Source organism: Lepus europaeus, chromosome 17 (genome assembly GCF_033115175.1).
Source record: "Lepus europaeus isolate LE1 chromosome 17, mLepTim1.pri, whole genome shotgun sequence".
In the NCBI taxonomy this organism is placed as follows: Eukaryota; Metazoa; Chordata; class Mammalia; order Lagomorpha; family Leporidae; genus Lepus; species Lepus europaeus.
The window spans coordinates 438,747-455,099 of record NC_084843.1 but is presented as its reverse complement, the minus strand read 5'-3'; the positions used below and the strand labels follow the sequence as shown (position 1 = coordinate 455,099).

The 16,353-nt window shown below is 63.4% G+C and overlaps 1 protein-coding gene across 1 annotated transcript in view; it reads right to left on the bottom strand.

The window, feature by feature from the left end:
* The window catches only part of CFAP46 (cilia and flagella associated protein 46), an 88,879-nt gene that overhangs the window by 38,883 nt on the left and 33,643 nt on the right, over positions 1–16,353 (bottom strand). Inside the window, 11 exon segments of the mRNA XM_062215153.1 lie at positions 49–197; positions 3,303–3,490; positions 3,862–4,045; positions 5,542–5,747; positions 6,919–7,093; positions 8,887–9,070; positions 9,786–9,924; positions 10,538–10,622; positions 12,555–12,717; positions 13,020–13,108; positions 13,110–13,152. Of these exon segments, the coding sequence (XP_062071137.1) occupies positions 49–197; positions 3,303–3,490; positions 3,862–4,045; positions 5,542–5,747; positions 6,919–7,093; positions 8,887–9,070; positions 9,786–9,924; positions 10,538–10,622; positions 12,555–12,717; positions 13,020–13,108; positions 13,110–13,152 (1,605 nt within the window).

The following is a 16,353-nucleotide window of genomic DNA, read 5'->3' as shown; positions in this document are numbered from 1 at the left end:
GAGTAGCCCCCGGCAGAGCCGCAGCCGCCCGGGCGCTGGGGCACTGACCGCAGGTGGTACAGGTCGGCGAGGCTCCTGCTGTCCACCACGGCGTCGGCGATGAGCACGCCCAGCTGCAGCACGGGAATGGTGAGCTCGTGCAGGTGCATCCCCCGCAGGGCCTCAGCCAGGCGGTCCAGGTAATACAGGCTGTAGGTCTGCACGGACACACGGCACACGCTGTGGTCGCCCACACCCACCCTGCAAGCTCTGTCGCCTGGTACGTGGCAGGTGTGCAGCAGGGGTCTGGAGAGTGAGCGGGAGACGCCCTCTGGCCCTGTCCCTCTCACAACCCCTCCCACAACTGCTTCAACACCTGACACGCAGGGGGCGGGGCTAAAGCACCCTCCACGGCTGGACGACTCTTCCGTGGGAAACCGGGGAAGCTGGTGAGCTACTCAAACTCTGCTTCTAAGAGTGAGGGAGTGAACAGCGTGGGAGAAATCCCTGGGGCACGCGTGGAAGACAAAACTCCCGGCTGTGAGCCTGGCGCGCTGAGGGCAGCTCAGAGGGTCACCCGGCTGGCTGCACCCCCGTGCCCAGCATAGAAGCCAGAGTGGGAACCCTGGCTCACACCTGGGCCAGTCCCCAAGGGTGACCGAGAGGACGGCAGGCAGGCTTGGTGGCCTGGAAAGCACTTGGCTCTTCAGAAGACATAAAATTGACGACGTCTGATGAAGCTGAGTGGGAAAGGGGGGAATGGAGAGGGAGAGAGAGAGAGAGGGAGAGAGGGAGAGAGAGGGAGAGGGAGAGAGAGACGGAGAGAGGTGGGGGGAGAGGGAGACAGAGAGAGGTGGGGGGAGAGGGAGACAGAGAGAGGTGGGGGAGAGGGAGACAGAGAGAGACGGAGGGAGAGAGAGAGAGAGGGAGAGGGGGGAGAGAGAGAGAGGGAGAGGGAGAGGAAGAGATGGGGGATAGAGAGGGAGAGAGGGAAAGGGAGATGGAGAGAGAGAGGGAGAGGGAGACAGAGAGAGAGACGGAGGGAGGGAGAGAGAGAGAAGGAGAGGGAGAGAGAGGGAGGGAGCGAGAGAGAGACGAAAGGAGAGAGAGGGAGAGGGAGACAGAGATGAAGGAAGAGAGAGAGATGGAAGGAGAGAGAGGGAGGGAGAGAGGGGGAGAGAGGGGGGAGAGAGAGACAAAAGGAGACGGAGAGGGAGAAAGAGACGGAGGGACAGAGAGAGATGGAAGGAGAGAGAGGGAGAGAAAGGGAGACAGGGAGGGAGAGGGGGGAGAGGGACACACGGGAGTCTGCAGCGCCTACAGACTTGTAGGAGAGAGGGGGGGAGAGGGACACACGGGAGTCTGCAGCGCCTACAGACTTGTAGGAGAGAGAGGGAGGGAGAGGGACACACGGGAGTCTGCAGCGCCTACAGACTTGTAGGAGAGAGAGGGGGAGAGGGACACACGGGAGTCTGCAGCGCCTACAGACTTGTAGGAGAGAGAGGGGGAGAGGGACACACGGGAGTCTGCAGCGCCTACAGACTTGTAGGAGAGAGGGGGGGAGAGGGACACACGGGAGTCTGCAGCGCCTACAGACTTGTAGGAGAGAGAGGGGGAGAGGGACACACGGGAGTCTGCAGCGCCTACAGACTAGCACAGGTACTAGGAGGATACTAAGCTTTCCACCAGCACGTCTGGAAATCCACGTGAGTGACAGCTGTCACGGGAGGAAAGGCAGAATCAGAGGAGTCAGGACGTAGCGCTCACAACCCTGAGTCCTCCCAGACAGAAGCTCGGCCCGGCGGCCGGGCAGGGAGACAGCACAGCTCATCTGTCCGACTCCATCCAGGAAGAGCGAGCGAGCCCGACGTGCTGGCAGGACACAGGCAGGAAGCAAGAGCAAGCCCAGCCCCCCCACGCGCACGCCCAAACCGCAGGGCAGCCAGCGGTCAGTGCACGAAGAAGCAGGAAGAGGCTCATCCCGACGTCTGCAGTCACCGCCCGCTGAGCCCTCAGCACACGGAGGGGAGCGGCATTGACACTCCCCCAGGGAGGGGGCCGGTGACCCTCGGCGAGCCGGGCTTTGCCCCCTGCATCGCGTCGCAGGAGGGGGTCCTGCAGTGCAGAGCCGGTGGGCGAGGCTCCAGGGGAGCGTCCACAGCGCTGACCACAGAGGAGGACACGGGCGCTCTGACTACACTGAAGTGAATCCTGGCTGGAAAAGCAGGATGGGCGGTGGCACGCGTCCCCTCCAGGACGGGGACATCATGGGAGAGGTTGTCCAGGGGCTTGGGGCAGGGGAGATGGCCAGCCCCTGCAATCAAGTGTCCAGTTAAGCCACAGGGAGATGCCAGCACTCCCCACCAAGGCAAGGGGGAAAGGTGTGTGGGCCGAGTTGGCCACTCAGGCCACAGGCACCGCAGGCGAGGGACCGGACACCCCGCAATGCAGGCACACAGGCTCCGAGCCCTGTGCTCGCCAGAACTCAACACGCCTTATCTGTGATGTCCACCGGGGCGTGGACAGAAAGACTGGTCCCTTCGGGCAATGGGACCTCTACAGCGAGGAAAGTGACCCAAGCCCCTGGGGCGTGCACCAGTGCTCCAGTGCAGAAGGCAGGGAGCAGGTGTACCTGCAGGGCAGCAGGGCCCTGCCGGCTCCTGGATGTGGCCAGACACCGACTTCACCCTTTTGGCCCCCATGCATCCCTGCTGTGTGTCCGCCCAGCATGCAGGAGCCTGGTACAGCAGGAGCAATGGCCAGGTCCAGGCCTGGGTGCCTGCCTGCAGGAGGGCAAGGAAGGTCCCCATGGGCGTGGGCACACTGGACGCAGAGGACCAGGTAGGGGCTGAGGCCGCCGCTGTGCCCAGGTGTGGGCACTCCAGATGCAGGGGACCAGGCAGGAGCCAAGGCCACTCGCTGTGCCCGGGCGTGGGCACACTGGACGCAGAGGACCAGGTAGGGGCTGAGGCCGCCGCTGTGCCTGGGCGTGGGCACTCCGGATGCAGGGGACCAGGCAGGAGCCAAGGCCACTCGCTGTGCCCGGGCGTGGGCACACTGGACGCAGGGGACCGGGCAGGAGTTGAGGCCACCATTGTGCCCGGGCGCAGGCATGCCGGGCACAGGGGACTGGGCAGGAGCCGAGGCTGCTCGCTGTGCCTGGGCGCAGCAGGTAGCCAGCTGCTCCTGTCACCACCTCGCCAGCCACCCTGTGTGCCTCCTCCCTCGGGCTGGGCTCACAGCAGGAAGTCTGGAGAGGGCCCCGGTTAAAGGGGAGATGGCTGTGCAGCTGCGACACAGGCCCGGGATGCCTGCCGACTCACCGGCATCTGGATGGTTGAGGAGTTGACGGTGGAGTCGCTCTTGTCCTGTCTGAACACCGACAGCAGCTCCTCGGGACACGAGTAGGAGGCCCACTCCTCGATGCTCGTGGGTAACTCTTCAAGCTGTTTGCCGGGGACAGGGGTTTGGGGCTGAACGGCAAGAATGTGGGATTTACTTCCAGCACCAGCTCCGGCGGCACAGCACTGAGGGGCTCGGCCTCCGGGACACAGGGCTCACCCCACGGCCTCCAGACCCCGCCGGCCACGACACCACAGCCACATCAGGCTGTATCTCCCAGCGGTGCCCCGTCCAGCATGAGGCTGCGTGGGGAGGCCCCAGGCTGAGGATCCCATGAGCCGAGCCCTGCGGCCAGCACAGCCTGGCATGAGCCCCTGCCACCCCCAGGGCCTGGCGAGAGCACCCAGCTCTGATGAGGTGGGCGTCCCAGGGTGGACATGTCTGCTCCAGGGCCCAGGGCCCCTGGCGCACCCAGGACCCAGCCTGTGACCCGGGACTGTGCCGTGTGCTGGAACACGCGTGGAGTGGTGCTCTCCGCACACCGACACTCGGGACCCCGACAGAGCGCCGGGCAGGGCGCTGGCACCTGCTTCCCGCTCCTGCCCCTCTCCTCCTCCTCCACCCGGCTCCTCTCCCGGTCCTTCCTGGGCAGCAGCAGGTGTGAGCTGGTGGCGGCCAGCACCCGGCTTTCCGAGACGAGCTTCCCTGCAGTTGACAAAGAAACCTGGGGAAAAAGAAACCAAGTTTGCCGCAGTGGAAGCACCCACTGCTCACGCCCTGGCTGAAGGTATCTCCCAGCTTCCAACGCTCAGCAGTGGCCAAGGCCAGAGGCCCCATAGGTGAGCAGTGTCTCCTGTCTGTGGGTGTCCAGCGTCCCTGTCTGTGGGTGAGCAATGTCCCCTGTGGGTGAGCAGTGTCCCCTGTGGGTGAGCAGTGTCCCCTGTGGGTGAGCAGTGTCCCTGCCTGTGGGTGTCCCCCAGTGTCCCTGCCTGCGGGTGTCCCCCAGCGTCCCTGCCTGCGGGTGTCCCCCAGCGTCCCTGTGTGATGCTCGGCCTACAGGCCTGCACTTCACCCCACGGCACACGTGGAAGACAGGGTGGCTGCCGCGTCTGCCCTGACCCCCACTGAGGGCAAACCTGTCCTCGGAGAACAGGTCCTGAGGGACGGTGGACACAGGGGACACATCCCCAAGGACGTGACCGGCACTGCCCACCTAGGCCCTACAGGGAGACAGAGGAGCGGGCTGGGCACGAGGCAGGAGACAGTGAAGGTTCTGGAAGCCTGTGAGATGGGCAGTTTGCCATCAGGAAGACTGGTACTGTGGCTGCCAGGCCATGCAGCGTGGGGGCCACGCAGGGCAGTCTGGGGGTTGGGGAAGGGGAGGGGCTGACCTGGGGGTGGCAAGGCTCTGAGCTCCGAGGGCTCCCAGGACCCCGGGTGCCAGGGCACTGGGGGGCAGTGGCCAAGGGGTTTTCCCTTGTATGGTTTTTTATTTTAAATTATCCATTTGATTATTTGACACAGACAGTGAGCCGCACTCCCACCTGCTGGCTCGCTCTCCAAACATGTGCACAGCCTGGGGGCCAAAGTCAGGACCCAGGAGCCCCCCCCCAGGACTCCCCCCACCAGGGCTCCCCCCCCAGGGCTCCCCCCACCAGGGCTCCCACGTGGGCTTCCGGAAGCCAGGTGCTCAGCCGTCCCCTGTGGCAACAGCAGGGAGCGGATCCAGGAGGTGCAGGTGGCACACAGGGGTCCCCCAGGCACCGCGGTGGGTCGGGGGTCCTGACCGGCATCTTAACCCCCGCGTGGGGTCCTGAATGCTGATGGAACCGAGCAGACAGGAAAGCGCGGGTGTCAGAAGACAAGCTCTCCTGCTTCATCTCAAAGATCTCTGGAAAATCTGATTTTAAAGAAATTCTTGTGGGAGTGGACGCCACTGGGGACACCTGCCCCCCACATCCGAGGGCCTGGGTTCGAGTCCTGGCTCGGCTCCCGATTCCAGCTTCCCGCTACAGTGCACCCAAGACGGGGCCCTGCGCGCACAGGGGAGACCTGGACGGAGCTCCTGGCTCCTGGCTCCGCCTCAGTCCCAGCGAATGGGGCACGTATGCCCTGCTCCCTTTCAAGTAAGTAAATACCAACACGAGCCGCGGGGTCCAGCCCTGGGCGGCGGAGGCGGAGGCGGCTCAGAGCCCCCGTCAGCGGCTCCTCGGGCCTCACCTGCCAGATTTGCCTGAGGAAGGTGTAGGCCAGGAGGCAGGCGTCCTTGTGGTCGCTGGAGCCGGGGGCCACCATCAGGGCCAGCAGGACGTGGGTGCGGGCCAGCGTCTCCAGCTGCCTCACGTTTCGCAGCTTTTCCAGGGAGGCCGTCTCCACGTCCTCGGTTGCCGGACCTCCTGGGGCCCCCTCGGCAGGCAAGGACGCCCCTGCCAACAGGCCACGTGCACATCAGGCCGTGTGCCTGGGGGCTCCAGGTCCTGGGCGACCTCCGTGCCCTCCCCGCACGGTCCTGGGGAAGAGGCTTCTCCCAGAAGGCGCTCATCCAATGGTTCCGCGCGTCCCCCGGCCTGGTGTGCCCCCGGGGCCCGCCAAGGCCCGAGCAGGAACCGCCCCACGGGGCTTTCTCTGGCTCCGAGTCGGGGTCTTGTATCTCGAGTCGCCCCATGTGGGCTGAGTGCTGGGTGGACGGGGCACTTCCCAGGCCCTGCCCCTCCCCCGTGCCCCCGAGTTCTGCAAGCCCAGGACAGAGGCCAGCTGGCACCAGGTGGACCCTGGGGAGCCCGGGGCTCATCCTGGCTGGAGCGGTGGGAGCTGCGGATCTGCGGATCTGCTTCCTGTCAGAGGCTGTGATCCGCCCCCTCACCTCCCGCACACCGGCCCCGCCCCACCTCGCCGTGCTGAGGGTCTCGTGGAGCCCCCCGAGTCTGGCTCCCATCTTCCTGCATGCCAGCACCCGTTGTGACCGCGACCCCTAGCCAGCGCCTCAGGGCTCTGACAAGGGCAGCCCACCCAGCCTGACGTAGGGCCAGCAGCCACTGGCAGAGTGGCCCCAACCGAGCCAGCACTGTGCCCAGCTCTGCCAGGACCCCCGGCCGCGGGGCCTCAGCTCTCCTCTGCTGAGCCGACCCTGTAGGGCTCCTGGCAGGTACCTGCCGCCCGCAGGCTGCTCTGGGCCTCTGCTGGGCAGGTGCCCGGGCAGCAGTGGCCTTCAAGCACCCAGATGACTGTGTTGTCCCAGGGGCCCCAGCACCAGCAAAGCTCCGGGGCCTCCCAAGTGGCGGTGCACAGGGCCCTGACGGCTGGGGGCTGGTGAGGAGAGACGCTGAAGACACGGACCCTGTCATGGGGCTGGGTGACGGCGGCCAGGCCACACGCAGGCAGCACGCTTCCCCCTGGTTGCCCGCCTGGCCTGGGGGCTTCTGCAACCCTGACTCAGTGGTGGGGGCAGCTGTTCACCCACCTCCCAGCACGGCGCTGAGCCCTGGGGTCAGGTTCTGCTGCAGGCAAGATGCCAGGTGCCTCCAATGACAGACAGGGGGCACTGCACCTGGGACCCCGGGCCCGGGCAGCACGGAAGGAGGCAGCGCCTTTGCTCACCCGCCGGCTCCGGCTCCTGCTCGGCGGTGGGGGCGTCTCTGAGCTTCATGGCCAGCAGGATGCTGATGGCCCAGTGCAGGTGGAGGACGGCGTCCTCGAGAGGGAACTGCCTGCTGTACAGCCACTCGCTGAACTGCACAATGTAGTCCACCTTCTGCCACTCCGACTCGGGCTTCTTCAGGGTCGGCACAGGGGAGGCGGGCATGCGACTGAGCTGGGGAGCCGCTCCAACCCGCGATGGTTCACGCGCTCACCACCACTCCACACTTCCCTCCAGACTCGGTCATCCAGGCCCCTTGAGACTCTGGGCTATGCACAAGGCAGTGTCCCAGGAGAACACGACCTGGGACAGTCCACGCCCACTGCTCCCCCCAGCACCGTCCACACCCACTGCTCCCCCCAGCACCGTCCACGCCCACTGCTCCCCCCAGCACCGTCCACGCCCACTGCTCCCCCCTGCACCATCCACGCCCACTGCTCCCCCCAGCACCGTCCACACCCACTGCTCCCCCCACCTCCCCGGGTGCCCTGCTATGGCTCACAGAGCTGCTGACTAGGGCTCCCTGGCCTTCACCGGGGCTCTGGGGTCGCCTCCACCCCGTCCCCCGCTGCAGGGCAGGGTGGAGGCCTGCTGCCTCCTGTACACAGGCCCAAGCCTAACCATGGCCTGGCCCAGCACACATTCAGCCAGTTCTTCCGGCACAACCAGAGGATGCTGCTGTGGCCGCTTCACCGAGAGCCCCTGCCTGGCTCAGCACTCACACCGCAGCAAGGCCACGCCCCCAGCATGCGTTCCAGCCTGTGACAGGGCTGTGGCCCGCACCTCAGCGTCACCCCACCCCCTCATCCGGCCGTCCAACACGGGCCGCTCTCAGTCCTTGCCTCACGAGCACCTGTGGGGGCCAGCCCCGGGCCAGGCAGCCCGGCTCACCTCCTAGGGGGTTGTGGGAGGGCTCCCAGGAGGGTGTCCAGAGATCAGGTGACCAGGTCCCGGTGGCAACAGGGACAGGGCCTCACCAAGGATGGGGAGGGGCTTGAGCAAGGTCTGGGGGCTAAGGGATTGCCACAGGCAGGGTGCAGGCCCGGGGAGGGCAGAGTGGGGCAGGCAGGAAAGTGGGGGCCGCTCTGGGCAGACCTGGGGTGGCAGGAGGAGGGGCCTGGGTGCAGGCTGCTGTGATGCAACCTGAGTGGCCAGGTGAGCTGGGGCCTGTGTGTGTCTGGGGGGCTGGGGTGACCCAGCAAGTGCAGGCTGAACTGCACCCCTGGGGTGGGGGAGGTGAGAGGGAGGATGCTGGGAAAAGGGGGTTGGGCTCAGGAGAGGGGTGAGGTCAGGTCAGCAGGGCTTAGCCAGGCCTCGTCCCCACGAAGAGGTGGAGAGGGGCGAGCCTGTGAGCCCATGGTGGGGGTCAGATGGCCATGGGAGAGGACATTGGCAGCTCTGACAGAGGTTGTGCAAGTGGGGGAGGGCGGGGTGTCCGTGCAGGTGCTGGGCGAGAACAGATCACCTTAACCGGCAGTGCTGGCCAGCGGGGCCCTGCCTCACCACAAACAGGACTCAAAATGTAGCACAGCCCAAACCTAACAGCAAGCCTAGGAGCTCTCAGAAGAATACACAAATACAAGGCCATAAACACGTAACAAAAGAGACAAAAATCACGACTTGTGCTGCCAACAATACCACCATGGAAGTGAGGAAGCGGATGGAAGGCGGCCCATGGGCAGCCCACGGACGGGAGGAAATCTGTGTCCCCAGCCCAGACCTGGCCGACCCTCCAGCTGCCCAAGCCCCCGCCCTGGTCAGCGAGGACCCACGGCCCTCCCTGCATGGCCTCTGGCCCAGGGACACGCCCGGCCTCTGCTCTCTGCAGCAGCTCCTACCCAGCAGCCTCCACTGCCCATCGTCTCTGCCCGTGCTCACTCATCACGGGGACGAGAGCCACGACAGCCACCGGGGCACTGAGGCCGCACCTGCAGCGCCTGGATGGCGTTGTGGTAGCAGCTGAGCTCGCCGTGCACGTTCTTGGAGTTCTGGGCCAGGCGGTGCCACATGTGCGCCAAGTACTCCTCACTCTCATCCTTGAATTTCTGCATCTCCATGGTGAAGTTCTGGCCGAGTTTGGCCTTCACGATGACCATGTGCTTGAAGATCAACCTAAAGAACAGCAAAAGAGCCATCGGTGCTGGAGGCGGGGGACACAGAGCGTGCGGCCCCCTCCTCCTGCCAGAGTCCAGGGCCAACCCTAACCCTAACCCTAACCCTAAACCCTAAACCCTAACCCCTAACTACAACCCTAACCCTAACCCTCCTCCTGCCAGAGTCCAGGGCCAACCCTAACCCTAACCCTAAACCCTAAACCCTAACCCTAACCCTAACCCCTAACCCCTAACTATAACCCAAACCCTAACCCTCCTCCTGCCCGAGTCCAGGGGCTAACCCTAGCCCTAACCTTAACTCTAACTCTAAACCCTAATCTTAACCCTAAACCCTAACTATAACCCTAACCCCTAAACTCTAAGCCTAACCCCTAAACTCTAACCCTAGACCCTAACCATAACCCTAACCCCTAAGCCCAACCCATAAACCCTAAATCCTAACCAAACCCTCACCCTAAACCCTAACCTTAACCCCTAATACCTTAACCCCTACCTAACCCCTAAACCCTAACCCTAACCCTGAAACCTACTCCTAACCCCTAAACCCTAACCCTAACCCTAACCCCAACCCCTAACCCTTAAACCCAAAACCCTAACCCTAACCCTAAGCCCCAACCCCAACTCCAAGCTCAACTCTTGCTGCTCTGTGGGGTCTCTGGGGAGATAAAGTAGGAGAGGCTGGCTGGGGGCAGTGCCCAGCATGGGGCACTCACAGGCGGTGGGCCGTCCGCGGCAGCACCTGCACGGCCTCGTCCAGCACCCTGAGGCCGCCCTCCCAGTCGCCCTGGTCCGCGTGGCAGTGGAACAGCAGGCCGTAGAGCGCCACGCGGAGTGAGAGGTCATCCTCGGCGCCTGCAGGAGGAGGGGCACAGCATGCAGGCCCCAGGTAGGGGGCCCGGCCCCCAGCACTCGGCCCCCTGGCCCCCCAGTCCTCCACTCCAGCCCTGCCCCTGGCCCGTGTCTGTGTCTGTGTGTGATGTGTGTCTGTGGTGTGCATGTCTGTGTCTGATGTGTGTGTGGTGCACATATCTGTGTCTGTGTGTGATGTGTGTGTGTGGTGTGCGTGTCTGTCTGTGTTGGTGTGATGCATGTGTGTGGTGTGCATGTCTGTGTGTGTGATGCGTGTGTGTGGTGTGTCGGTGTGTGTGATGCGTGTGTCTGTGTGTCTGAAAGGCTCTATCACCACACTTCATGGAAGTACGGAACTCGGATTATCTGTCGGTCAGACCGAGCTGCAGCCACCGTGCTGGCCTGGGCAAGGCTGCAGCTCCCGGGCACAGCGTCCTTGTGTGCACACGAGGAAGTCACTGCTTTGTCCCCATGGGGCCTGCGAGGATCGTCACAGCTACAGTGGCTTAGCGGGAGGCGCAGGAACTTCGAGGCACTGGAAGTCCAGATGGTACCCAAGTCCCCACCCCTTCCCTTGTGCCCTGCAGCCCCTGGGTCCCAGGCCCCGGCCACACACCTGGGAGGAAGCTGCCCTCGGGGGTCCCGCCGACCTGGAAGTCCGCTGTGGGCCACTGGTGCAAAAGCAGCGTCTTGCCCTTCTCCTAAGTAAAACAGTCAGCAGCTCAGTGCAGGAGAGCCGCGACCTGCTCCTCGCCGCGTGCTTGCCCTGTGCCTCTGTCAGGGAGCACGGGGACTGCAGCAAGAGCTCTGAGACAGGAAGGCACACACGGCACACACACACATGACATACAACACATGTGTGACACACCACACAAAACACATGGGATCACACACATGACCATATACACACCACACAAAACACGTGACAATACACACAACACATGTGACATGCCACATGAGTGACATATAACAAGGTGTGACACACAAACACATATGATCACACTCAACACACACACGACCACATGCACATCACACACATGTGACCATACATGTGATACACCACATATGCATGACACAAATCACACACCCCACCAATGTATGACCATACACATACAGATCACACACACACACACCCCACACTCACCACACACACACCACAACCACATGCATTACCATAAACATATACCAGACACCCACAAACACACCATACACATACCATATGCACACATGACACACACACATAACACACCTCACCACACGCACAGCACACGTGCAGGCAGGTGATTCCCCCCTACACGAAACATCCAAGCCAGTTTCCTTGGCTCAAGATCCCTGGGGACAAAAGCACCCTGGAAATGCATGGGTCAGGGCTGGTGCTGTGGCGTAGCAGGTAAAGCTGCCGCCTGCAGTGCTGGCATCCCATATGGGTGCCGGTTCAGGTCCTGGCTGCTCCACTTCTGATCGAGCTCTCTGCTATGGCCTGGGGAAGCAGTAGAAGATGGCCCAAGTCCTTGGGCCCCTGCACCCAGGTGGGAGACCTGGAGGAAGCTCCTGGCTCCTGGCTTTGGATCGGCGCAGCTCCTAGCCATTGCGGCCATCTGGGGAGTGAACCAGCAGATGGAAGACCTCTCTCTCTCTCTCTCTCTCTCTCTCTCCCTCCCTCCCTCCCCTTCCCTCTCTGTGTCTGTAACTCTGCCTCTCAAGTAAATAGAAATCTTAAACTGCGTGGGTCGCAGTGGGGAGCAGCTCTCCAACTCCAGAAATTAGAGAAAAACGAGCTACAGCAGAACCAGCAGACGGTGGGGAACGACAAACCTCAGAGCAGAGAAACAAGACTGCTGTTTAAAAGTTGGTGCTTTGGAAACATCGACAAAATTGACAAAACGGACCAAGAAACAGAGCTGCCTCACAGCACAAGTGGATGGAGGGGACCGCCGAGCCCATCTGAGCCCGGCCGCGCCCAGCAGGCGGCGGGAGGCGGAGAATCCCAGCAAACACTGCGAGAGTTCACAGCAACCCCCCTGAACGCTTCCAAAACCTCAGCACCAGAAACCGGCATGAAGACGCCACCGCGGGAGCGCAATACCCCGGCCCACCCCAGACATCGGGGCGCAAACCCAGCCGTCTGAGCAAGATGGCGCATCAGGACCCCAGAGCGCAGGGAGGGCCCGACCCCCATGGTCGTCTCACGACAGAACCCAGAGAATCAGGAATGGGCGGGAATCGCCGAGCACCACAGGGGTCCTTAAGAAGAGGCCACGGCTGACACGGTCCCTCCGAAGACCACCACAGAGACGGGGGCGCCGCCCCCATGCCACGCTGATGAGACCCCACAGAACCAGGAAGGGAGGGGAGCGCAAGGCGGGCGGGCTCCTTCCAGTCTACAGAATGCCCCAAGGGGGCCGCGGGGACAGGCTCCACACACGGCGGCGGCAGTCACCCAGACGCCAGGGGCTTGCTCTGATGACACAAAGAGGAGGTTCTGACAGGGGCCTGTGGGAAGTAAGTGGGGTGCTCCTGGGGGAGGCCCACGTCAGCCCTGAGCCCCCCAGAACAGTCCTGTGAGGGTCTGTGTCCCCTCAGGGATCTCGTGCAGCAGAGACCCAGGAAGCCCAGCCCCCGGCCCCCGGCACCTGCGTCTTGGCCTCCGTCTTGTTGATGAGGCTGATGACCCTCTGGACGGTGCCCTTGGCCTTCTTCCTGCTGACCACCGAGGACAGGAATGGCAGCCAGGCGTTCCAGTACTGCCGCGCGGCCAGCATCACCAGGGCGCTGTTGCCCGCGATGCTCCCGAACCTGAACAGAGACCCCGGAGCAGAGGGATGTGCACGGGACCTGCTCGGCCCCGGAGGCTTCTGGGCTCAGCAGGGAAGGCTGGGCGCTCTGCAGCGCACTTGCCCCTCTCTGGGGGTGGGGGCTGGTGCTGGCCCCGGCCCTGCCGGCCATAGGCAGTGGGTGCTTTCCTGCTGTGGGCCGGCCGGCCAGCCACCTGCCCTGCCTGCCCCTCACCGAGCCTCTGGCCCTACTGAGCTTCTCCCAGTTCTGCCCATGTGCCTGTCCCCAGTCAGCTGCCCGGGGGTCCCAGTGCCCCTGCGCACCTGGCGCTCTCCATGAAGGCCTTGGCTGCCACCAGGCGCAGCTGCTTTCTGCCCTTCAGGTTCTCCATGATGCTCCTGCCCTGGATTGCCCGCCGCCGTGCTCAGCATCTCCGCCGTCAGCCGGGCCTCGACCCTGACAGGCAAGAACGACCCAGGAGGGTGGCATCTCAGCGCCTCGCCCAGACTCCCAGGCCGTGACGCTCACCTGGTGAAGGGCAGCTCGGGGACCGCTGCCGGGGCTCCCCGGGACATGGGAGTGGACTTAGGCCTCGCTGCTGGGGCACTGCCCTTGCGAAGACCCCCCCGCCAGAACTAACTGGCTGAACCCTGCCAACCCCAGACCCATGAGACAGACCCCGGGTCCAGGGTGCCTCGCTTCCAGCCACGGCAGAGCAAGCCCCTTTGGGGGACCCCTGCTCTCGGCGGTCATCTTGTCTGGGAAGGTCCCAGCGTGGGCTCAGGGTGCCGCCTCCTGCTCCCTGAGTGCCGCCTGCGTGTGGCTGCAGCTGGTGCAGAAGGGGCACAGGCTGAGGTCAGGACAGCCGTGGGGCTGCTGAGTGGGCGTCCCACACGGGCCTGGGTGCCTGCCTCTACCCCAAGCCGCGCAGGCCGTCCTCTGAAGGGGAAACGGGCCTGGGTGGAGTCCTCACCTGCACCCCCAGCCCGACATTCTGCCCACGCAGCCGTGTCTGCACTCGGGTGGTTGTCCTCAGGCCACGTCTCTGCGCGGCTCCGGCACCTCCTTGATGGCAACCCTGCTGGCGACGGCTCGTGCACCGTCCCCACTGCCCTGCACACTGCTGCCGGCTCACGGGGTCCTGCACCCCGCAGGACCTCTGCCTATGCCCCCTGCTCGACTGTGACTCTCATCTCCCAGTGCTTGCTCTGGGGCTTCAAACACGTACCCTGAACCAACCACAGCTCCACCTCGAATTAACCACACCGCGTAAAACCCCAGCACCTGACACTTGTGCAAAGCGGAAGCAGGAGAAGGCAGGCGGGGGTGGGGGGACCCCGGAGTGCCCGCCAGCCGAGCGATGCAGACACCATCCCAGAAGCCTTTGCAAGGCCCCTTGTTCAGGGACTTCAGAGTTCTTTACACTGAAGCAGCGAAGACCCAGGTTTGAGGAGCGCCCTACTCCCGTGCGCCTCTCCCCACGCTGCGCTGCTGGCATGGTGTGCAGTCTGCACCCCCGGCCACCGGGAACGCCTTCTCGAGAGCTTAGCACTGGAGGGGCAACGCCGCCCCCAGCCACGTCCCTGCAGCTTCGATGCCTTCGCTTCTGCAGCTTGGGAACGGATTCTCCGCGGCGCTCGCTACCCTAAAGCGCCTCCCTGTGCCGCCGTTGCTCCGGGCGTCCGGGGACGCAGAACCCCAGCTTGGCAGCTTTTCCCTTTCCCAGTGCTTGCACGGTGCTGCTCTCTGTGAAAAGACGGCGGCAGCAGTGCCGGCCCTGGTCCCCTGTGTGGCCTGTCTTCCCCAGGCCAGCGTCCTGACCGCAGGAAACCGGTGCGGCCTCTCTGTGTGTGCTTGGTCGCCGGAAACCTCTGCACTCTGCGTTGGCCATTTTAGCTCCACTGGAAATGTCTGCAGCTGCCGCGGCTCCAGACACCCTTAGCCCCGTCGTCCCTCCCAGGCTCGGTCTCGTCCCACAGTCTGCGCTTCCAGTCTTTTCTCTCTGCTTCCATTCCCATCACCTGCTCGGTACTCGCACTCCCGGGCCACCTCCGGAGTGTCGGATCCGACTGCAGAATTCCCATCTCAGTTACTCCATTTTTCATTGCATTTTCCAATTCTTTGTTGAAATTCTCTGCCTGTATTTGTGTCCGTTTGTAACAGCTGCTATAAATTACTTGTCTGCTAACTCCGACACAGCCGTATCCGGGTGTGTGCAGGCTGCTTTTCCCCACGTGTCTCATTTCTCACTGCAGGCTGAGCATCGTGGGCTGTGTTGCTGAGTGCGTGCGTCCTGTGCCGAGTGTGTGGTTCCTGTGCCGTGTGTGTGGGTCCTGTGCCGACTGTGTGGTTCCTGTGCCAAGTGTGTGGGTCCTGGGCTGTGTGGGTCCTGTGCCGAGTGTGTGGTTCCTGTGCCGACTGTGTAGGTCCTGCGCCGACTGTGTGGGTCCTGTGCTGAGTGTGTGGTTCCTTTGCCGACTGTGTGGGTCCTGTGCCAACTGTGTGGTTCCTGCGCCGACTGTGTGGGTCCTGGGCTGTGTGGTTCCTGTGCCGAGTGTGTGGGTCCTGTGCTGTGTGGGTCCTGTGCCGAGTGTGTGGTTCCTGTGCCGACTGTGTGGTTCCTGTGCTGACTGTGTGGGTCCTGTGCCAACTGTGTGGGTCCTGTGCCTAGTGTGTGGTTCCTGTGCCGACTGTGTGGTTCCTGTGCCGACTGTGTGGGTCCTGGGCTGTGTGGTTCCTGTGCCGAGTGTGTGGGTCCTGTGCCGAGTGTGTGGGTCCTGTGCCGACTGTGTGGGTCCTGTGCCGTGCTTTTTCCCACAGGTGCCCCACATCTGCCCGCTCAAGGCTGCTCTGGGCTGGGTCAGGAAAGCGCACAGCAGCCCTATTTCTCAGGCACATCTTTCTTGATGCCGAGGGTTCAGTCTCCTGCACGCTGGCTGGCCAGAGTTCCATCTCATAGCACAGCCCCCCACCCTGCTGCCTGCCACCCTGCACACGCACAGCTTCCTGCTGGGTGCCCAGGTGGGCCCCGTGGGCTCCCACGGCTCTGCTCCGGCCCTGCTGCAGCAGGCAGGGTGCTGGGCTGCGCGAGCGGCTGCCTCACCTGTTGCTTTGTTTGCAGGCAGAGCTGGAATAACGCGTGGCTCAGATGCGGGTCAAGCAGGAGGCTCCAAACAGCATTCTTAGGCTAACTGCTCTTACCCCAGTTCTTTGTCTGCTCTTTATTCTGGCAAATTCCACATGCGATTTTGCACAAAACTTTAAAAGGCAAACGACTAGGATGGGATTTCTGGGAAGTGTTTCCAGAGGTCCACACCCAGCTGGCTCAACTGCCCGGTGCTGTTTGTGGCCAGGACCTGAGGCTGGACGCCCAGAAAGTGTGGCACTCAGCCTCCTGGCCCCCAGGTGACCTCGGACACAGTGGTCACTCAAATGGGGTTGGCAGAGCGGCACAGAACCACGGACAACCTGGAGGGCGGGCCATGGCTGAGGGCCAGGGCTCCAGGCGCCATGGGGACCTCACTGTCTGCAGAGAGCTGTCCCAGGTCCTGAAGCGGCCGTCACACGTCCACAGGCCCCAGTGTCCCCAGCTTGATGATGTATCTGTATGGCATTTTAAATTATGTGCTACAAGGATTTGTCTAAAGATCAAACTCG